Source organism: Mytilus edulis, chromosome 5 (genome assembly GCF_963676685.1).
Source record: "Mytilus edulis chromosome 5, xbMytEdul2.2, whole genome shotgun sequence".
NCBI classification, from domain to species: Eukaryota; Metazoa; Mollusca; class Bivalvia; order Mytilida; family Mytilidae; genus Mytilus; species Mytilus edulis.
Genome location: NC_092348.1, coordinates 13,685,552 through 13,707,731, shown reverse-complemented (window position 1 = coordinate 13,707,731; position 22,180 = coordinate 13,685,552). Strand labels below are relative to the sequence as shown.

The following is a 22,180-nucleotide window of genomic DNA, read 5'->3' as shown; positions in this document are numbered from 1 at the left end:
AAACATCCTTAAATTCTACCCAATAAGTATCTACACATGGCACATTTATGCCGTAGAACCATGTTGGCAATTTATGAATTTGATAGATTTTTCATATTTTTGTTGTGTAACAACGTGATCATATTACAACCGAATGGAGCCACGGCAATGCACATACACACAGTATAAGAACGAATATACAACGTATGCGTAATGAAACCATGTATTTCACTTTGTCAAAACACGCTATAGCTATAGAAAACAACTTATTGGATGGAAAAACATGCTCTTAAACTAATCGCTACTTTGCCGTGAATAAACTCAAACTGAAACGATACAGAGAAGAGTAGCGTCATGGCGCATGGCGCACGCAAAGAAATCTCCGTAAATCACTCTCTTTATATTGGGCATGACAAACTTCTGCAACTGCTTCTTTCTAATTTCTTTGCTTCCCCTCTAAGCACGAACTAGAAATAAGTCTATAATAGTCAGTGTTTTTGATTTTTTTTTTACATGTGATCTTTTTTCTAGGTAATGCTACATTTGATGGAGAGAGATAAAAAAAAAAATTAATAGCGAGGAAAAGGGGGGACCAAGCTGCATATTTCATGTTGTTTATATTACCCACGTAAAGTGGGTGTAGAGAAATTGTCTATAGACTCATTAATTGTTCCTCTCCACGGATATCTTTAGTAAAAGGCGAAAGATATATTCGTGGTTTGAAGAGAAACCAGAGTAACTCGACTTGCACAAACTTTGAATATACAGAATAATGTAAATGTTTTCTGAGAGAAGGTGTTTGCGAAAATGAACTTTTTGCAAACATCCTTAAATTCTACCCAATAAGTATCTACACATGGCACATTTATGCCGTAGAACCATGTTGGCAATTTATGAATTTGATAGATTTTTCATATTTTTGTTGTGTAACAACGTGATCATATTACAACCGAATGGAGCCACGGCAATGCACATACACACAGTATAAGAACGAATATACAACGTATGCGTAATGAAACCATGTATTTCACTTTGTCAAAACACGCTATAGCTATAGAAAACAACTTATTGGATGGAAAAACATGCTCTTAAACTAATCGCTACTTTGCCGTGAATAAACTCAAACTGAAACGATACAGAGAAGAGTAGCGTCATGGCGCATGGCGCACGCAAAGAAATCTCCGTAAATCACTCTCTTTATATTGGGCATGACAAACTTCTGCAACTGCTTCTTTCTAATTTCTTTGCTTCCCCTCTAAGCACGAACTAGAAATAAGTCTATAATAGTCAGTGTTTTTGATTTTTTTTTTACATGTGATCTTTTTTCTAGGTAATGCTACATTTGATGGAGAGAGATAAAAAAAAAAATTAATAGCGAGGAAAAGGGGGGACCAAGCTGCATATTTCATGTTGTTTATATTACCCACGTAAAGTGGGTGTAGAGAAATTGTCTATAGACTCATTAATTGTTCCTCTCCACGGATATCTTTAGTAAAAGGCGAAAGATATATTCGTGGTTTGAAGAGAAACCAGAGTAACTCGACTTGCACAAACTTTGAATATACAGAATAATGTAAATGTTTTCTGAGAGAAGGTGTTTGCGAAAATGAACTTTTTGCAAACATCCTTAAATTCTACCCAATAAGTATCTACACATGGCACATTTATGCCGTAGAACCATGTTGGCAATTTATGAATTTGATAGATTTTTCATATTTTTGTTGTGTAACAACGTGATCATATTACAACCGAATGGAGCCACGGCAATGCACATACACACAGTATAAGAACGAATATACAACGTATGCGTAATGAAACCATGTATTTCACTTTGTCAAAACACGCTATAGCTATAGAAAACAACTTATTGGATGGAAAAACATGCTCTTAAACTAATCGCTACTTTGCCGTGAATAAACTCAAACTGAAACGATACAGAGAAGAGTAGCGTCATGGCGCATGGCGCACGCAAAGAAATCTCCGTAAATCACTCTCTTTATATTGGGCATGACAAACTTCTGCAACTGCTTCTTTCTAATTTCTTTGCTTCCCCTCTAAGCACGAACTAGAAATAAGTCTATAATAGTCAGTGTTTTTGATTTTTTTTTTACATGTGATCTTTTTTCTAGGTAATGCTACATTTGATGGAGAGAGATAAAAAAAAAAATTAATAGCGAGGAAAAGGGGGGACCAAGCTGCATATTTCATGTTGTTTATATTACCCACGTAAAGTGGGTGTAGAGAAATTGTCTATAGACTCATTAATTGTTCCTCTCCACGGATATCTTTAGTAAAAGGCGAAAGATATATTCGTGGTTTGAAGAGAAACCAGAGTAACTCGACTTGCACAAACTTTGAATATACAGAATAATGTAAATGTTTTCTGAGAGAAGGTGTTTGCGAAAATGAACTTTTTGCAAACATCCTTAAATTCTACCCAATAAGTATCTACACATGGCACATTTATGCCGTAGAACCATGTTGGCAATTTATGAATTTGATAGATTTTTCATATTTTTGTTGTGTAACAACGTGATCATATTACAACCGAATGGAGCCACGGCAATGCACATACACACAGTATAAGAACGAATATACAACGTATGCGTAATGAAACCATGTATTTCACTTTGTCAAAACACGCTATAGCTATAGAAAACAACTTATTGGATGGAAAAACATGCTCTTAAACTAATCGCTACTTTGCCGTGAATAAACTCAAACTGAAACGATACAGAGAAGAGTAGCGTCATGGCGCATGGCGCACGCAAAGAAATCTCCGTAAATCACTCTCTTTATATTGGGCATGACAAACTTCTGCAACTGCTTCTTTCTAATTTCTTTGCTTCCCCTCTAAGCACGAACTAGAAATAAGTCTATAATAGTCAGTGTTTTTGATTTTTTTTTTACATGTGATCTTTTTTCTAGGTAATGCTACATTTGATGGAGAGAGATAAAAAAAAAAATTAATAGCGAGGAAAAGGGGGGACCAAGCTGCATATTTCATGTTGTTTATATTACCCACGTAAAGTGGGTGTAGAGAAATTGTCTATAGACTCATTAATTGTTCCTCTCCACGGATATCTTTAGTAAAAGGCGAAAGATATATTCGTGGTTTGAAGAGAAACCAGAGTAACTCGACTTGCACAAACTTTGAATATACAGAATAATGTAAATGTTTTCTGAGAGAAGGTGTTTGCGAAAATGAACTTTTTGCAAACATCCTTAAATTCTACCCAATAAGTATCTACACATGGCACATTTATGCCGTAGAACCATGTTGGCAATTTATGAATTTGATAGATTTTTCATATTTTTGTTGTGTAACAACGTGATCATATTACAACCGAATGGAGCCACGGCAATGCACATACACACAGTATAAGAACGAATATACAACGTATGCGTAATGAAACCATGTATTTCACTTTGTCAAAACACGCTATAGCTATAGAAAACAACTTATTGGATGGAAAAACATGCTCTTAAACTAATCGCTACTTTGCCGTGAATAAACTCAAACTGAAACGATACAGAGAAGAGTAGCGTCATGGCGCATGGCGCACGCAAAGAAATCTCCGTAAATCACTCTCTTTATATTGGGCATGACAAACTTCTGCAACTGCTTCTTTCTAATTTCTTTGCTTCCCCTCTAAGCACGAACTAGAAATAAGTCTATAATAGTCAGTGTTTTTGATTTTTTTTTTACATGTGATCTTTTTTCTAGGTAATGCTACATTTGATGGAGAGAGATAAAAAAAAAAATTAATAGCGAGGAAAAGGGGGGACCAAGCTGCATATTTCATGTTGTTTATATTACCCACGTAAAGTGGGTGTAGAGAAATTGTCTATAGACTCATTAATTGTTCCTCTCCACGGATATCTTTAGTAAAAGGCGAAAGATATATTCGTGGTTTGAAGAGAAACCAGAGTAACTCGACTTGCACAAACTTTGAATATACAGAATAATGTAAATGTTTTCTGAGAGAAGGTGTTTGCGAAAATGAACTTTTTGCAAACATCCTTAAATTCTACCCAATAAGTATCTACACATGGCACATTAATTTATGCCGTAGAACCATGTTGGCAATTTATGAATTTGATAGATTTTTCATATTTTTGTTGTGTAACAACGTGATCATATTACAACCGAATGGAGCCACGGCAATGCACATACACACAGTATAAGAACGAATATACAACGTATGCGTAATGAAACCATGTATTTCACTTTGTCAAAACACGCTATAGCTATAGAAAACAACTTATTGGATGGAAAAACATGCTCTTAAACTAATCGCTACTTTGCCGTGAATAAACTCAAACTGAAACGATACAGAGAAGAGTAGCGTCATGGCGCATGGCGCACGCAAAGAAATCTCCGTAAATCACTCTCTTTATATTGGGCATGACAAACTTCTGCAACTGCTTCTTTCTAATTTCTTTGCTTCCCCTCTAAGCACGAACTAGAAATAAGTCTATAATAGTCAGTGTTTTTGATTTTTTTTTTACATGTGATCTTTTTTCTAGGTAATGCTACATTTGATGGAGAGAGATAAAAAAAAAAATTAATAGCGAGGAAAAGGGGGGACCAAGCTGCATATTTCATGTTGTTTATATTACCCACGTAAAGTGGGTGTAGAGAAATTGTCTATAGACTCATTAATTGTTCCTCTCCACGGATATCTTTAGTAAAAGGCGAAAGATATATTCGTGGTTTGAAGAGAAACCAGAGTAACTCGACTTGCACAAACTTTGAATATACAGAATAATGTAAATGTTTTCTGAGAGAAGGTGTTTGCGAAAATGAACTTTTTGCAAACATCCTTAAATTCTACCCAATAAGTATCTACACATGGCACATTTATGCCGTAGAACCATGTTGGCAATTTATGAATTTGATAGATTTTTCATATTTTTGTTGTGTAACAACGTGATCATATTACAACCGAATGGAGCCACGGCAATGCACATACACACAGTATAAGAACGAATATACAACGTATGCGTAATGAAACCATGTATTTCACTTTGTCAAAACACGCTATAGCTATAGAAAACAACTTATTGGATGGAAAAACATGCTCTTAAACTAATCGCTACTTTGCCGTGAATAAACTCAAACTGAAACGATACAGAGAAGAGTAGCGTCATGGCGCATGGCGCACGCAAAGAAATCTCCGTAAATCACTCTCTTTATATTGGGCATGACAAACTTCTGCAACTGCTTCTTTCTAATTTCTTTGCTTCCCCTCTAAGCACGAACTAGAAATAAGTCTATAATAGTCAGTGTTTTTGATTTTTTTTTTACATGTGATCTTTTTTCTAGGTAATGCTACATTTGATGGAGAGAGATAAAAAAAAAAATTAATAGCGAGGAAAAGGGGGGACCAAGCTGCATATTTCATGTTGTTTATATTACCCACGTAAAGTGGGTGTAGAGAAATTGTCTATAGACTCATTAATTGTTCCTCTCCACGGATATCTTTAGTAAAAGGCGAAAGATATATTCGTGGTTTGAAGAGAAACCAGAGTAACTCGACTTGCACAAACTTTGAATATACAGAATAATGTAAATGTTTTCTGAGAGAAGGTGTTTGCGAAAATGAACTTTTTGCAAACATCCTTAAATTCTACCCAATAAGTATCTACACATGGCACATTTATGCCGTAGAACCATGTTGGCAATTTATGAATTTGATAGATTTTTCATATTTTTGTTGTGTAACAACGTGATCATATTACAACCGAATGGAGCCACGGCAATGCACATACACACAGTATAAGAACGAATATACAACGTATGCGTAATGAAACCATGTATTTCACTTTGTCAAAACACGCTATAGCTATAGAAAACAACTTATTGGATGGAAAAACATGCTCTTAAACTAATCGCTACTTTGCCGTGAATAAACTCAAACTGAAACGATACAGAGAAGAGTAGCGTCATGGCGCATGGCGCACGCAAAGAAATCTCCGTAAATCACTCTCTTTATATTGGGCATGACAAACTTCTGCAACTGCTTCTTTCTAATTTCTTTGCTTCCCCTCTAAGCACGAACTAGAAATAAGTCTATAATAGTCAGTGTTTTTGATTTTTTTTTTACATGTGATCTTTTTTCTAGGTAATGCTACATTTGATGGAGAGAGATAAAAAAAAAAATTAATAGCGAGGAAAAGGGGGGACCAAGCTGCATATTTCATGTTGTTTATATTACCCACGTAAAGTGGGTGTAGAGAAATTGTCTATAGACTCATTAATTGTTCCTCTCCACGGATATCTTTAGTAAAAGGCGAAAGATATATTCGTGGTTTGAAGAGAAACCAGAGTAACTCGACTTGCACAAACTTTGAATATACAGAATAATGTAAATGTTTTCTGAGAGAAGGTGTTTGCGAAAATGAACTTTTTGCAAACATCCTTAAATTCTACCCAATAAGTATCTACACATGGCACATTTATGCCGTAGAACCATGTTGGCAATTTATGAATTTGATAGATTTTTCATATTTTTGTTGTGTAACAACGTGATCATATTACAACCGAATGGAGCCACGGCAATGCACATACACACAGTATAAGAACGAATATACAACGTATGCGTAATGAAACCATGTATTTCACTTTGTCAAAACACGCTATAGCTATAGAAAACAACTTATTGGATGGAAAAACATGCTCTTAAACTAATCGCTACTTTGCCGTGAATAAACTCAAACTGAAACGATACAGAGAAGAGTAGCGTCATGGCGCATGGCGCACGCAAAGAAATCTCCGTAAATCACTCTCTTTATATTGGGCATGACAAACTTCTGCAACTGCTTCTTTCTAATTTCTTTGCTTCCCCTCTAAGCACGAACTAGAAATAAGTCTATAATAGTCAGTGTTTTTGATTTTTTTTTTACATGTGATCTTTTTTCTAGGTAATGCTACATTTGATGGAGAGAGATAAAAAAAAAAATTAATAGCGAGGAAAAGGGGGGACCAAGCTGCATATTTCATGTTGTTTATATTACCCACGTAAAGTGGGTGTAGAGAAATTGTCTATAGACTCATTAATTGTTCCTCTCCACGGATATCTTTAGTAAAAGGCGAAAGATATATTCGTGGTTTGAAGAGAAACCAGAGTAACTCGACTAGCACAAACTTTGAATATACAGAATAATGTAAATGTTTTCTGAGAGAAGGTGTTTGCGAAAATGAACTTTTTGCAAACATCCTTAAATTCTACCCAATAAGTATCTACACATGGCACATTTATGCCGTAGAACCATGTTGGCAATTTATGAATTTGATAGATTTTTCATATTTTTGTTGTGTAACAACGTGATCATATTACAACCGAATGGAGCCACGGCAATGCACATACACACAGTATAAGAACGAATATACAACGTATGCGTAATGAAACCATGTATTTCACTTTGTCAAAACACGCTATAGCTATAGAAAACAACTTATTGGATGGAAAAACATGCTCTTAAACTAATCGCTACTTTGCCGTGAATAAACTCAAACTGAAACGATACAGAGAAGAGTAGCGTCATGGCGCATGGCGCACGCAAAGAAATCTCCGTAAATCACTCTCTTTATATTGGGCATGACAAACTTCTGCAACTGCTTCTTTCTAATTTCTTTGCTTCCCCTCTAAGCACGAACTAGAAATAAGTCTATAATAGTCAGTGTTTTTGATTTTTTTTTTACATGTGATCTTTTTTCTAGGTAATGCTACATTTGATGGAGAGAGATAAAAAAAAAAATTAATAGCGAGGAAAAGGGGGGACCAAGCTGCATATTTCATGTTGTTTATATTACCCACGTAAAGTGGGTGTAGAGAAATTGTCTATAGACTCATTAATTGTTCCTCTCCACGGATATCTTTAGTAAAAGGCGAAAGATATATTCGTGGTTTGAAGAGAAACCAGAGTAACTCGACTTGCACAAACTTTGAATATACAGAATAATGTAAATGTTTTCTGAGAGAAGGTGTTTGCGAAAATGAACTTTTTGCAAACATCCTTAAATTCTACCCAATAAGTATCTACACATGGCACATTTATGCCGTAGAACCATGTTGGCAATTTATGAATTTGATAGATTTTTCATATTTTTGTTGTGTAACAACGTGATCATATTACAACCGAATGGAGCCACGGCAATGCACATACACACAGTATAAGAACGAATATACAACGTATGCGTAATGAAACCATGTATTTCACTTTGTCAAAACACGCTATAGCTATAGAAAACAACTTATTGGATGGAAAAACATGCTCTTAAACTAATCGCTACTTTGCCGTGAATAAACTCAAACTGAAACGATACAGAGAAGAGTAGCGTCATGGCGCATGGCGCACGCAAAGAAATCTCCGTAAATCACTCTCTTTATATTGGGCATGACAAACTTCTGCAACTGCTTCTTTCTAATTTCTTTGCTTCCCCTCTAAGCACGAACTAGAAATAAGTCTATAATAGTCAGTGTTTTTGATTTTTTTTTTACATGTGATCTTTTTTCTAGGTAATGCTACATTTGATGGAGAGAGATAAAAAAAAAAATTAATAGCGAGGAAAAGGGGGGACCAAGCTGCATATTTCATGTTGTTTATATTACCCACGTAAAGTGGGTGTAGAGAAATTGTCTATAGACTCATTAATTGTTCCTCTCCACGGATATCTTTAGTAAAAGGCGAAAGATATATTCGTGGTTTGAAGAGAAACCAGAGTAACTCGACTTGCACAAACTTTGAATATACAGAATAATGTAAATGTTTTCTGAGAGAAGGTGTTTGCGAAAATGAACTTTTTGCAAACATCCTTAAATTCTACCCAATAAGTATCTACACATGGCACATTTATGCCGTAGAACCATGTTGGCAATTTATGAATTTGATAGATTTTTCATATTTTTGTTGTGTAACAACGTGATCATATTACAACCGAATGGAGCCACGGCAATGCACATACACACAGTATAAGAACGAATATACAACGTATGCGTAATGAAACCATGTATTTCACTTTGTCAAAACACGCTATAGCTATAGAAAACAACTTATTGGATGGAAAAACATGCTCTTAAACTAATCGCTACTTTGCCGTGAATAAACTCAAACTGAAACGATACAGAGAAGAGTAGCGTCATGGCGCATGGCGCACGCAAAGAAATCTCCGTAAATCACTCTCTTTATATTGGGCATGACAAACTTCTGCAACTGCTTCTTTCTAATTTCTTTGCTTCCCCTCTAAGCACGAACTAGAAATAAGTCTATAATAGTCAGTGTTTTTGATTTTTTTTTTACATGTGATCTTTTTTCTAGGTAATGCTACATTTGATGGAGAGAGATAAAAAAAAAAATTAATAGCGAGGAAAAGGGGGGACCAAGCTGCATATTTCATGTTGTTTATATTACCCACGTAAAGTGGGTGTAGAGAAATTGTCTATAGACTCATTAATTGTTCCTCTCCACGGATATCTTTAGTAAAAGGCGAAAGATATATTCGTGGTTTGAAGAGAAACCAGAGTAACTCGACTAGCACAAACTTTGAATATACAGAATAATGTAAATGTTTTCTGAGAGAAGGTGTTTGCGAAAATGAACTTTTTGCAAACATCCTTAAATTCTACCCAATAAGTATCTACACATGGCACATTTATGCCGTAGAACCATGTTGGCAATTTATGAATTTGATAGATTTTTCATATTTTTGTTGTGTAACAACGTGATCATATTACAACCGAATGGAGCCACGGCAATGCACATACACACAGTATAAGAACGAATATACAACGTATGCGTAATGAAACCATGTATTTCACTTTGTCAAAACACGCTATAGCTATAGAAAACAACTTATTGGATGGAAAAACATGCTCTTAAACTAATCGCTACTTTGCCGTGAATAAACTCAAACTGAAACGATACAGAGAAGAGTAGCGTCATGGCGCATGGCGCACGCAAAGAAATCTCCGTAAATCACTCTCTTTATATTGGGCATGACAAACTTCTGCAACTGCTTCTTTCTAATTTCTTTGCTTCCCCTCTAAGCACGAACTAGAAATAAGTCTATAATAGTCAGTGTTTTTGATTTTTTTTTTACATGTGATCTTTTTTCTAGGTAATGCTACATTTGATGGAGAGAGATAAAAAAAAAAATTAATAGCGAGGAAAAGGGGGGACCAAGCTGCATATTTCATGTTGTTTATATTACCCACGTAAAGTGGGTGTAGAGAAATTGTCTATAGACTCATTAATTGTTCCTCTCCACGGATATCTTTAGTAAAAGGCGAAAGATATATTCGTGGTTTGAAGAGAAACCAGAGTAACTCGACTAGCACAAACTTTGAATATACAGAATAATGTAAATGTTTTCTGAGAGAAGGTGTTTGCGAAAATGAACTTTTTGCAAACATCCTTAAATTCTACCCAATAAGTATCTACACATGGCACATTTATGCCGTAGAACCATGTTGGCAATTTATGAATTTGATAGATTTTTCATATTTTTGTTGTGTAACAACGTGATCATATTACAACCGAATGGAGCCACGGCAATGCACATACACACAGTATAAGAACGAATATACAACGTATGCGTAATGAAACCATGTATTTCACTTTGTCAAAACACGCTATAGCTATAGAAAACAACTTATTGGATGGAAAAACATGCTCTTAAACTAATCGCTACTTTGCCGTGAATAAACTCAAACTGAAACGATACAGAGAAGAGTAGCGTCATGGCGCATGGCGCACGCAAAGAAATCTCCGTAAATCACTCTCTTTATATTGGGCATGACAAACTTCTGCAACTGCTTCTTTCTAATTTCTTTGCTTCCCCTCTAAGCACGAACTAGAAATAAGTCTATAATAGTCAGTGTTTTTGATTTTTTTTTTACATGTGATCTTTTTTCTAGGTAATGCTACATTTGATGGAGAGAGATAAAAAAAAAAATTAATAGCGAGGAAAAGGGGGGACCAAGCTGCATATTTCATGTTGTTTATATTACCCACGTAAAGTGGGTGTAGAGAAATTGTCTATAGACTCATTAATTGTTCCTCTCCACGGATATCTTTAGTAAAAGGCGAAAGATATATTCGTGGTTTGAAGAGAAACCAGAGTAACTCGACTAGCACAAACTTTGAATATACAGAATAATGTAAATGTTTTCTGAGAGAAGGTGTTTGCGAAAATGAACTTTTTGCAAACATCCTTAAATTCTACCCAATAAGTATCTACACATGGCACATTTATGCCGTAGAACCATGTTGGCAATTTATGAATTTGATAGATTTTTCATATTTTTGTTGTGTAACAACGTGATCATATTACAACCGAATGGAGCCACGGCAATGCACATACACACAGTATAAGAACGAATATACAACGTATGCGTAATGAAACCATGTATTTCACTTTGTCAAAACACGCTATAGCTATAGAAAACAACTTATTGGATGGAAAAACATGCTCTTAAACTAATCGCTACTTTGCCGTGAATAAACTCAAACTGAAACGATACAGAGAAGAGTAGCGTCATGGCGCATGGCGCACGCAAAGAAATCTCCGTAAATCACTCTCTTTATATTGGGCATGACAAACTTCTGCAACTGCTTCTTTCTAATTTCTTTGCTTCCCCTCTAAGCACGAACTAGAAATAAGTCTATAATAGTCAGTGTTTTTGATTTTTTTTTTACATGTGATCTTTTTTCTAGGTAATGCTACATTTGATGGAGAGAGATAAAAAAAAAAATTAATAGCGAGGAAAAGGGGGGACCAAGCTGCATATTTCATGTTGTTTATATTACCCACGTAAAGTGGGTGTAGAGAAATTGTCTATAGACTCATTAATTGTTCCTCTCCACGGATATCTTTAGTAAAAGGCGAAAGATATATTCGTGGTTTGAAGAGAAACCAGAGTAACTCGACTAGCACAAACTTTGAATATACAGAATAATGTAAATGTTTTCTGAGAGAAGGTGTTTGCGAAAATGAACTTTTTGCAAACATCCTTAAATTCTACCCAATAAGTATCTACACATGGCACATTTATGCCGTAGAACCATGTTGGCAATTTATGAATTTGATAGATTTTTCATATTTTTGTTGTGTAACAACGTGATCATATTACAACCGAATGGAGCCACGGCAATGCACATACACACAGTATAAGAACGAATATACAACGTATGCGTAATGAAACCATGTATTTCACTTTGTCAAAACACGCTATAGCTATAGAAAACAACTTATTGGATGGAAAAACATGCTCTTAAACTAATCGCTACTTTGCCGTGAATAAACTCAAACTGAAACGATACAGAGAAGAGTAGCGTCATGGCGCATGGCGCACGCAAAGAAATCTCCGTAAATCACTCTCTTTATATTGGGCATGACAAACTTCTGCAACTGCTTCTTTCTAATTTCTTTGCTTCCCCTCTAAGCACGAACTAGAAATAAGTCTATAATAGTCAGTGTTTTTGATTTTTTTTTTACATGTGATCTTTTTTCTAGGTAATGCTACATTTGATGGAGAGAGATAAAAAAAAAAATTAATAGCGAGGAAAAGGGGGGACCAAGCTGCATATTTCATGTTGTTTATATTACCCACGTAAAGTGGGTGTAGAGAAATTGTCTATAGACTCATTAATTGTTCCTCTCCACGGATATCTTTAGTAAAATATATATTCGTGACTTTTTTGGGCATTGACATGGCCTTGTTTACAAACACTATAAATTCGCCCTTCATTCCTTTACTGACCCCATTACTTTTTAATCCTGTAGTAAAAAAAAGGTACATTCAGCATTCTTTTTTAAGGTTTTTTTTTGGTCTCTTTTTTTTACTCTTATGTTGATCCATCTATCAAAAATTATTTATTACAAACATTATCTGCCAATCAAAAGAGCACAGGACTTCAGTTCTATACAGAAAGCTCTCCCCCAAATGGGCGGTCCCAGATGACGTATATTTCTCTCCTGAATTTACCCCTATACATAAATAAAGAAGGAATGAATTGGGATAGTGAATGAAAAAATAAGAAAAACAGTGTTTGAACAGGGACTTTATGTGTAGACAACGAAATCAAAGGGACAACGAAATCAAAGGGGGATAATTATGTTTTTGGAGTTTAGTACGCCAGGAACATCGTGAAGATACATATATTTGTATAAGGCAAATCGAAATTATTGAAAATAAATTAATGTAACTGTTATAAGACAAAATAGAATATTAGGCAAAATCGGGTTTTTATTTGTTAATAGAATTAATTGATGAGGATTGTCTTTTCAACGGTAGATTATCGTACAGACTTCAACAATGAGGGAAAAAACATACAGTATAGTCAGTAATAAAAGACTCGAAATGTGTCACACTCAAACGAGAAAACTAAGGTGAAATTTTGAGGTTGCGTCGCATGGTTTTTCTCATTTTGTATTTAAATAAGTATAGAAACAGATCAGTGTGGATAGTATGTTTTGATGTTTGACAGTGTTTTTTGAAAATTATTTGTTTGAAGAAGAGGTCTTATTTAACAAAATATTATTTACCCTTTCGTAAAAGCAAAACACTTGCATCTTCGTTGGTATTTTTTATGAAACAATATGAAAGTTAAACTATTTTTTTTCTATCTGTCTTTAATACGTTTAGATAGAGGAGTTCTTTGATTGTTAATACATATGATGTAGTAATCAAGCAGATCGTTTGAATTTTTAGAATACACATATGATCAACACCGCATCCGGAGTAACTGTTTTCTTCTTGAGAACACACATTCAGTGAAAGGTCCCACGAGAACACATGATAAAAGTTACTAATTAGTGACGTTTTATTAACCGTGGAATATAGGTTAACAATTTTGAAAGAGGTTTCGTCGAGTATTTGGCAGTTCAAGCTATGATACTTTGATTTTTTTTTACTATATTGGCCACAACTCGAGTATCCATTTAGGGGAAGCATCCCAACTTCGTCATATTTAGTTTGAAATCCAAAGGAACATAAAACATGATATAAATTTACTGTAACAGTTGTTTGAAATTTTTAGATTTCAATTTTCTTTAACGTCAGCTTATAAAAGACCATATACTGACATGTAAATTATAACATAATCAAGTAAAAGTAAAATAAATATTATAATAAATGTTCTGTTAAATTACTATCTATTATCCTAAGTAATGTTTGTGTTTTCCAAAATTCTTTTTTGAAAGTCATTGTTATCGTTGTACAGTTTTTAACTTTAACTATACAGTGATACGTGCTTTATTTTAATTCATATATTATAACCAAAATTAGTTTTCGGTAGTTTTGTAATAAAGTGTCCATCTGATGAGTTATGCCTTTTTCAACTGATTTTTATAGTTCGTTTTTATGTTGTACTAGCTGTTATACCACTGTTCTAGGTTAGGGGGAGGATTTGGATCCCGCTAACATGTTTAACCCCGCCACATTATTTATGAATGTACCTGTCCCAAGTCAGGAGCCTGTAATTCAGTGGTTGTCGTTTGTTTATGTGTTACATATTTGTTTTTCGTTCATTTTTTTTTATATGAATGAGGCCGTTAGTTTTCTCGTTTGATTTGTTTTACATTGTCTTATCGGGGCCTTTTATAGCTGACTTTAGCCGTATGGTGACCTATAGTTGTTAAGGTCTGTGTCATTTTGGTCTCTTGTGGATAGTTGTCTCATTGGAAATCATACCACATCTTCTTTTTATATGTATAGGTTTAAATTGTCTAACAAAAAAATGTGTGCCATGACCCCTTTGTTAAGGAGAGTAAATCTATCATATTAAACTTATCTTTTGAAACAGGGTACACATAGATCGATCCTCAAGTACACCACATAATTAAAAGTGTAGTTTTGTCGCAAAAATAATGATTTAATCTATTTCAGAGTGAATATAACATGTCTAACATTTTATTATAAAGATCACAATTTAAAAAAATTTGATTTAACAAAAGATTGAGCATTAAACACACGCTTAGGTTCAGTTACATAACCGAATAACACACAATCATTTTCAACAACTTGTTTTAACCTCATCAATGTCTGTCTTGGAACTGTTGAATATGCTTCGCTAAAAGCATCTTGTTTATTACTTTTTTTAGAAACATCAGATTTTGATGATTTGTATGCCTCTAACACGGTCTTGATGAATTTACTTTTTGTCAATTTGACAACAGTGTCTGGTTTAAATGGTATTACTATTTGACGACTAAGTATTCCCTTTATTTGTAATTGTCTCCATATTCTTAGTACTGCATCATACATAGTCATACATTTTAAAATTTTAGTTTTGAATTGAAACAGTCTATTTGCAATGTTTATTATTTCATTAATTGATGAGTTTGAAAGCATATATTCAAACTGGTTTCTAATGCTGTTGTCCATTTTAAGAGTATCTAAAATGAATTTAGAATCATTTCGGAACGTCTCCATTTTTCCGATATAATCAATTTTGTGTTCACAAGGTGCACAGTGTTCATACATTGAGAAAAAATGACGGTCTCGTCTGTCCGGTGTCTTTTCCAATGCAATTATGTAATTGATAAATTCGGCAAATGTGACGTCATGGCCACATGACCTTTTAGCTTCAGGGTTACTGAGGCGTTTTGCAGGAATACCGACAGCCTTCCAATACATAACATTTGGATTAAATAATTTATCTATATATCCAGAAAACAGTCGATTATAAGGATCTCGAACAAACAAGAATTTAAAATAATGTTTGAATTTGTCTTCTGCTACCCCAAGATTGGTAATGCTTGGTAGTCCCCTTGTTCCTGGTGTTGTCTGGTTGAATATGATCCTTTTCCAGAACGTTGAAGCTGCCTTTTGAATTTGACAGAATATTAAATTATGACGATCACTAACAAATGTGTTGAAAATGTAAGGATTCCTCTTCGACTTATGTTTGAAGGTATTTGGTTTCTGTTTACAAATTCTCGACAGCCTTTCTAGTCTTTGTTTATTATTATCTAAATAGATAAGCTCTGTATTCAATACCTGTAATACAAGTATACACTTTTTAATAATATGATAAATTTTAGTTTTTAACCAGTGTTTAGAAAATATATGAAGATAACGAAATCAGACCATAAAGCTAGTTAAAAAGCTGTCTCTGTATGACATAAGTAAAAACAACTTGTGGAGAGTTGTCTCATTGGCAATCATGTCACATCTTCTTTTTTTTATATTCAATCAAGAAATTGACGGGCTAAATTAATTTCAAAACAATAAACGTAAAACAAATATGTTATGCAGGAAAAAATTACAACCACTAATTACAAGCTCCTTGATAGGAACACACAGGATGTGGCGGGGTTAAACATGTTTACTGGTGCCAAACTCATTCCTTCACCGTGGACAAAGAGGCACAGAAAACAATCTTTATAGAAATCTGTTGAAAATTGCTTGTCTCATTATATCGAAACAAAACACACAAAAAACTACTCACCAAAGGACTTAAGGCATAGAGCATACATAGCTCAAATTCGAGTCAAGCTCTAACGATATTAGTTAATGTTCCCATCAATGATCGAAAGATCAAAAGGAGGATTAAAGTTATAACGATAACAAGAAGTAAACACACATTCCGAACAGAACATGCCGTTTTTGTTGAAGATCGTACTTTAACCTATAATGGTTTACTTTTAACAAATTGCGACTTGGATGGAGAGTTGTCTATTGTCACTCATACCATATCTTCTTATAACTAAGTATTAATTATAGTTAATGAATAATTGATGACAATATAATAAAATAGTTAACGAATATGCCTTGACAGTACAGCAACCAATGATATGTGTTGTTTTTCAATTCCAACTATGATAACAAATAACTTTCACTCGTTACTGTATAATACACAGCCACTCACGGTCGAAATAGGGACGTTAGAATCTGATGTTGCGCGTAGAGAAAGTGACACAATCTCCGACCTTGATAAACCCTAGAAAGTTTAACAATACAAAAGGGTTCCGTAGCTGGCCAGTTGTAAAATGCAATTTTGTCACTATCTAAAACACCTCCATTAAGGAACATGTGATGATAGTAAAAGACTCACCTTAGTGGCTGTGGTACTGTAGTAGTCGTTTTTGCAACTACCACATTCGGTAGTGGATGCCTGAAATACAAGAAATTTGAAACAACGCTTTTGGTACCAAAAGTATGATTTGTTTCAAGTTCGACCCTGAATGTCTAGAGCTAAAATGTATAAACTCATCTATGCAAGTCATCAATTCACACTTTAAATTTGTAAATTTTGTACATTTTTCAAACCAGATTTCACGCAAATTAAAAAAAACCGCATAATTTGAATCAATTTTACATTGTTATCTTTATCATTGGCTTTGTAGCCAGTGCATGCACGTGGACTCAACATGACCAATTGTACCATTAACTCTATGGCCAGTGCTAGTGAACTACAAATGACCGATTGAACAATTAAATCGGTAACCAGTGATCGCGAACTACAAATGACCGATTGAACAATTAAATCGGTAACAAGTGATCGCGAACTACAAATGACCGATTGAACAATTAAATCGGTAACAAGTGATCGCGAACTACAAATGGCCAAAGATATCCTTAGGCTGATAGCTGTAGCATTAGTCGTTAGACCGTCAGCAATTTGTTGTGCTATGAAATGATTTTCTATTTGACTTTATTGCTCAGCAAAGCCTGAGACTTTATTGTTTTTTGTTTCGAGCACCCCTCATGAAAAGTTATTAGCCTGCGCATGTGATACATGTGTAAATATTGAAATATCTAGAACCAAAAAGTGGTAAACAGTTGATGTTGCCGAGTCATTAGTTTTTCATGTAGTGGTAGTCTTTTCATCATATTTCGTTTATGACTAATATTTTGTCGGTCTCTCTCCCACTTATGAGTTCTGGTTCTCCCTTTGATACATTTGTACATCTTTAATATGTCAATGTTTGTATCTTGTCAGTTTGTTTTAGTACGTAGTGAAAGTGTTCTCAAAGAATTCGATTGTACATGTACCAGAATATCTAAAGCATTTCAACTCATGTATGCAAATGACTAAACTGCTTTTAATTTAAACGGAAGGAGTTATTATATTAGTCACATCTAAAATGGTTATATGTTCAAAATATCAACTTGCTCAATTCCACCTCTTTTCTTAAATATCTCTGTGGGTTGTGATTAGATCATAATGTGATGCTAGGACAAATACAAGTACACATCGCGTGTTACATATGTTTGCGCCTGTCCCAAATCAGGAGCCTCTGGCCTGTGCTAGCCTTTCGTGTTCTTTGTTTTTAGTTTTAGTTCATTTATATGTTTTTGAGTTTAGTATAAGGTTCATTTTCACTTAATAGAACAGGATTTTCTCGCTGTGTTGAAGAAACATTGGGGATCTTGGGCTTTTTCTGCTCTATGGTCGTGTTGTTGTCTTTTTGACATATTCTCCATTTCTATTCTCATCTTCCTATGTTTCTTTACACCATTGAACAGGCCATAACACCAAACACACACCAGCAATCTAGACTGTTATAGGGAAGTACTTGAAGTATACTTACATTTATATTAATCATGGGTTCTGTAATAGATTTCATTTTTTTGAAGTCAAGGTAAAGTCTTCTTTCTTGCGTGTGATGCCAATTGGTCAATTCTGAGTAGGAAACTGGTAATTGGATAATTATACAAGTATTTTCCATGACGTATAACAAAGACATCTGCGTAGCGTTTTTGACAGTTAAAGGTAAATTACAGCATGCATTGTATAGTAGCATGTTTCATAAAAAAAAAAAAAAACTTTTGACAGGATAAAAGGTTTTCATTCATAAGAAGAGATGTTATGTAATACTGTTATAAAAATATTTGTCGAGAGTAACACAAACATGCGATTTTTCAAATGTAAATTAAACGAAAAATCTTGTTTTACATCCGTTATTTTTCACATAAGAACCATTAAGATCCGCGTCAAGTAAATTTTAACATTTAATATTTTTCCGGATCATAAACGCACTTTATTTCATTTTGGTTAATTCCTAATTTAAGATAATAACATACCCTTTTCTCTGAGAAGAAGACATATGGCCATCCCTGAAAAAACTGCCATGTAAATTTTAATTCGGCAGCGACACATCTTCATCTTTTGTTGATTTACGACACTAGCAGTATATTGCATTTTAGATCGCTTTGTTTACATGTGTTTGATAAATATTGAATAATGCATATGCCATATATAATATATTTAAGGCCATACAGAGGAAATTATCTTTAACATATGGTGAACAAGTCGTTACTATTAATAAGTCTGTATTTTAAAACTAATGTAGTTTTAAATGAAAAAAAACAACACTTATTTATTAAGTACTTCCGAAGTGCTTGTCTCTGGATTTACCTTCACAAAAAACCCAAAATCTAGAAAGCCAAAGATGTATAAACGTTTGACTAGCAAAGACATTACAAGTTCAAAGAAGGGACATACAAAAATAGTAAAAATAATGTAACAGTTGTAACCCTAACATCCCCTCCTCCAGGAAAAGAACCAGCAGTTGGTAACACATATTCCCAACCTGATATGGTGCCAAAATTTCGTCCATATGCAACTCCAGGAATATGGAACCTTTATCCAAAAGAAAAAGTACCAACTCCGTACACATTAGCCATAACCGCCACTCCTCCAGGAAAAGAACCATCAATGCAAACATATAAACCATTCCCCCAAGATTTGTTGCCAACACTAGCTGTATATTGGGCCCCAGCAGTAGAATATACTTATCCACCACCTGAGAAGACAACGAAATATTACAGGTCTCGATTTACATCAGATTATAGGTCAAAGCCTGAACCAGCCAATGCGCCAACCAAAAAGACTAATGTAAAATCTACCACCATACCTGCTATCATCACTGGCCGAGGAGGAAATGGAGGTCTATATTTTATATTTTCCCCTAATTACATTACCTTAAACAATTCTATTTGTTCAACTGATTTTATTGTTTTTCGATGAGATAAATTTATGATACCATTTCAGTCTTGACAACTAAAATAATTCATATATGATATTTTTGAATGGTGCAATATTTACAAGAACATCAATCAATAAAAAAATTATAAATAATAACAATATCTACTAAAAAAATGTACTACGTACTAAAAAAATATTGACACCGTATGTTTGTGGCATATCATCGTGGCCACAAGTTAAATTTTATTCTGTTTAGTATTAAATTTATATTAAGATCCATTTTGTTACATCTTGTGATCAATTTTATTTGGCAATCGCCAATGGCAGTCAGCAGGGTTAAAGAACATCAGTTGTTCGACCTGTTAGTCAAATGCGTTTTGTTTGAATATACTTTTTCACTTTTTTGGTCTTTTGGAAAATGTTGTTTGTGCTGATTTAAGACCCTTCTACAACGAAATTTGTTTTAGCTTCAAGAGTCTATCTAAAAATGAGGGTACTTTCTCTAAAAATTAGTGTACTTTTTATATGGCCTTCCAAATACCGTTTCGATCCCTAACATCACTGAGGAAACATTTATTGTCGAAATCCGGATCTGGTGTACTAAATAAATATTGACACCGTATGTTTGTGGCATAACGTCGTGGCCACAAGTTAAAATAAAATTTCTGTTTAGTATTAAATTTATATTAAGATCCATTTTGTTACATCTTGTGATCAATTTTATTTGGCAATCGCCAATGGCAGTCAGCATGCAGGGTTAAGGAACATCAGTTGTTCGACCTGTTAGTCAAATGCGTTTTGTTTAAATATACTTTTTCACTTTTTTGGTCTTTTGGAAAATGTTGCTTGTGCTGTTTTAGACCCTTCTACAACGAAATTTGTTTTACATGCACACGTATAAAAATTGCGTTTTTTATCCAACGCAATCATAGGTTTGAACGTAGTTTTCAATTTAGACTCGTATATATATATATTATATATATATATATACGAAAGTTCTTTTTTTGAGAGCCCAGGTGGTCGTGTGGTCTAGCGGGACGGCTGCAGTGCAGGCGATTTGGTGTCACGATATCACAATAGCATGGGTTCGAATCCCGGCGAGGGAAGAACCAAAAATTTGCGAAAGCAAATTTACAGATCTAACATTGTTGGGTTGATGTTTAGACGAGTTGTATATATATATATACCTTAGCCGTATTTGGCACAACTTTTTGGAATTTTGGATCCTCAATGCTCTTCAACTTTGTACTGTTTGGCCTTATAAATATTTTGATGTGAGCGTCACTGATGAGTCTTATGTAGACGAAACGAGCGTCTGACGTACTATATTATAATCCTGGTACCTTTGATAACTAATAAAATCATTTCCTTACGTAGGATTTTTGATTGATAGTGAATTTTTGCATTTTGTAGTTTGATTTTAACGTTATCTGTTATGTTTCGATTGACTAGTTTTATTTGATAAATGCCATCAGTGGAGCAGAAAATGGTTACCCTTTCGGAGCACCTGAGTTCTCCAGGTTTTAATTTGATTCGTCTTGCATATTTTCAAGTTTTAACTGTTGTGTTTAATTGACAGCTTTTTGTGTACATTTTCTTTTTTGTTGTCGCTTTTTCTTTCCATATTTTTTTACTGTCAACTTTCTGTCTGTTCTTTAATTTTATATTTTATATTTAAATGCAATGTTAGCCACTCGCTGATATTAAAACAACCAGGTTTTGCTTTCAGAAAAAAAACATATCTTTTTATAAGTAAAAAGTTAAGCTGTTCTAGTAAGGCATTAGGTATATAATTGATTGGTTGTTGATGGCTAAAGGTCCAGTGGCAAATAGTGCATTCATGTTCTGGCTGAATTTCGTATAGTAATATAGTCCGTACTATAGGGGGGAAAAGGGCACAAAATGACAATTTGTGCCAAATGTTGAATTTCTTAATCTAAAACCGCCTAAGGAAACTGAAAATACAATACTTAAGGTCTAACTATTATAGTCATTTGTTCGTAATCTTTATTGATTGACTTTGAAATAACACAGACTGCTTAAGGATTGATATGCAAACATATGGTTCAGATAAATACAAAATGTCTTTTTAAAGAATATTTCCTGTACATAAAACGGACATAATACAAAGAGGGCTTTGACGCATGTTTTCAAAGTTATTCTACCATGAACTGATTTTTTTAAATTTTACTATTGATTTGTGTGTATGACTAAATACGACGTTGTTTTATTAGAAAACATTAGAGCAATCTTATATATA

General features: G+C 34.2%; 1 protein-coding gene and 15 non-coding genes across 16 annotated transcripts; all 16 read right to left on the bottom strand.

Annotated features, from left to right (window-relative positions):
• Positions 1-600: 600 nt before the first annotated feature.
• LOC139525652 (U5 spliceosomal RNA) lies at positions 601-718 on the bottom strand. The gene has a single exon (XR_011664982.1). It is a non-coding gene; the product is annotated as a U5 spliceosomal RNA (small nuclear RNA).
• A 681-nt stretch (positions 719-1,399) lies between these two features.
• On the bottom strand, positions 1,400-1,517 carry LOC139525651 (U5 spliceosomal RNA). The gene has a single exon (XR_011664981.1). It is a non-coding gene; the product is annotated as a U5 spliceosomal RNA (small nuclear RNA).
• Positions 1,518-2,198: 681 nt separating this feature from the next.
• On the bottom strand, positions 2,199-2,316 carry LOC139525650 (U5 spliceosomal RNA). The gene has a single exon (XR_011664980.1). It is a non-coding gene; the product is annotated as a U5 spliceosomal RNA (small nuclear RNA).
• Positions 2,317-2,997: 681 nt separating this feature from the next.
• Positions 2,998-3,115, bottom strand: LOC139525649 (U5 spliceosomal RNA). The gene has a single exon (XR_011664979.1). It is a non-coding gene; the product is annotated as a U5 spliceosomal RNA (small nuclear RNA).
• A 681-nt stretch (positions 3,116-3,796) lies between these two features.
• Positions 3,797-3,914, bottom strand: LOC139525648 (U5 spliceosomal RNA). The gene has a single exon (XR_011664978.1). It is a non-coding gene; the product is annotated as a U5 spliceosomal RNA (small nuclear RNA).
• Positions 3,915-4,599: 685 nt separating this feature from the next.
• Positions 4,600-4,717, bottom strand: LOC139525647 (U5 spliceosomal RNA). Its single transcript, XR_011664977.1, has one exon. It is a non-coding gene; the product is annotated as a U5 spliceosomal RNA (small nuclear RNA).
• A 681-nt stretch (positions 4,718-5,398) lies between these two features.
• Positions 5,399-5,516, bottom strand: LOC139525646 (U5 spliceosomal RNA). Its single transcript, XR_011664976.1, has one exon. It is a non-coding gene; the product is annotated as a U5 spliceosomal RNA (small nuclear RNA).
• A 681-nt stretch (positions 5,517-6,197) lies between these two features.
• LOC139525643 (U5 spliceosomal RNA) lies at positions 6,198-6,315 on the bottom strand. The gene has a single exon (XR_011664974.1). It is a non-coding gene; the product is annotated as a U5 spliceosomal RNA (small nuclear RNA).
• A 681-nt stretch (positions 6,316-6,996) lies between these two features.
• LOC139525642 (U5 spliceosomal RNA) lies at positions 6,997-7,114 on the bottom strand. Its single transcript, XR_011664973.1, has one exon. It is a non-coding gene; the product is annotated as a U5 spliceosomal RNA (small nuclear RNA).
• Positions 7,115-7,795: 681 nt separating this feature from the next.
• LOC139525641 (U5 spliceosomal RNA) lies at positions 7,796-7,913 on the bottom strand. The gene has a single exon (XR_011664972.1). It is a non-coding gene; the product is annotated as a U5 spliceosomal RNA (small nuclear RNA).
• A 681-nt stretch (positions 7,914-8,594) lies between these two features.
• Positions 8,595-8,712, bottom strand: LOC139525640 (U5 spliceosomal RNA). The gene has a single exon (XR_011664971.1). It is a non-coding gene; the product is annotated as a U5 spliceosomal RNA (small nuclear RNA).
• Positions 8,713-9,393: 681 nt separating this feature from the next.
• LOC139525639 (U5 spliceosomal RNA) lies at positions 9,394-9,511 on the bottom strand. Its single transcript, XR_011664970.1, has one exon. It is a non-coding gene; the product is annotated as a U5 spliceosomal RNA (small nuclear RNA).
• Positions 9,512-10,192: 681 nt separating this feature from the next.
• LOC139525638 (U5 spliceosomal RNA) lies at positions 10,193-10,310 on the bottom strand. The gene has a single exon (XR_011664969.1). It is a non-coding gene; the product is annotated as a U5 spliceosomal RNA (small nuclear RNA).
• Positions 10,311-10,991: 681 nt separating this feature from the next.
• Positions 10,992-11,109, bottom strand: LOC139525637 (U5 spliceosomal RNA). Its single transcript, XR_011664967.1, has one exon. It is a non-coding gene; the product is annotated as a U5 spliceosomal RNA (small nuclear RNA).
• Positions 11,110-11,790: 681 nt separating this feature from the next.
• On the bottom strand, positions 11,791-11,908 carry LOC139525636 (U5 spliceosomal RNA). The gene has a single exon (XR_011664966.1). It is a non-coding gene; the product is annotated as a U5 spliceosomal RNA (small nuclear RNA).
• Positions 11,909-14,882: 2,974 nt separating this feature from the next.
• Positions 14,883-19,257, bottom strand: LOC139523018 (carbohydrate sulfotransferase 11-like). The gene is made up of 4 exons (XM_071316748.1): positions 19,017-19,257; positions 18,524-18,627; positions 17,044-17,103; positions 14,883-15,986 (listed from the first exon to the last, which is right to left on the bottom strand). The coding sequence occupies exons 1-4, from the start codon at positions 19,132-19,134 to the stop codon at positions 14,910-14,912; spliced, it is 1,359 nt and encodes a 452-aa protein (XP_071172849.1). The 5' UTR covers positions 19,135-19,257; the 3' UTR covers positions 14,883-14,909.
• Positions 19,258-22,180: the final 2,923 nt, after the last annotated feature.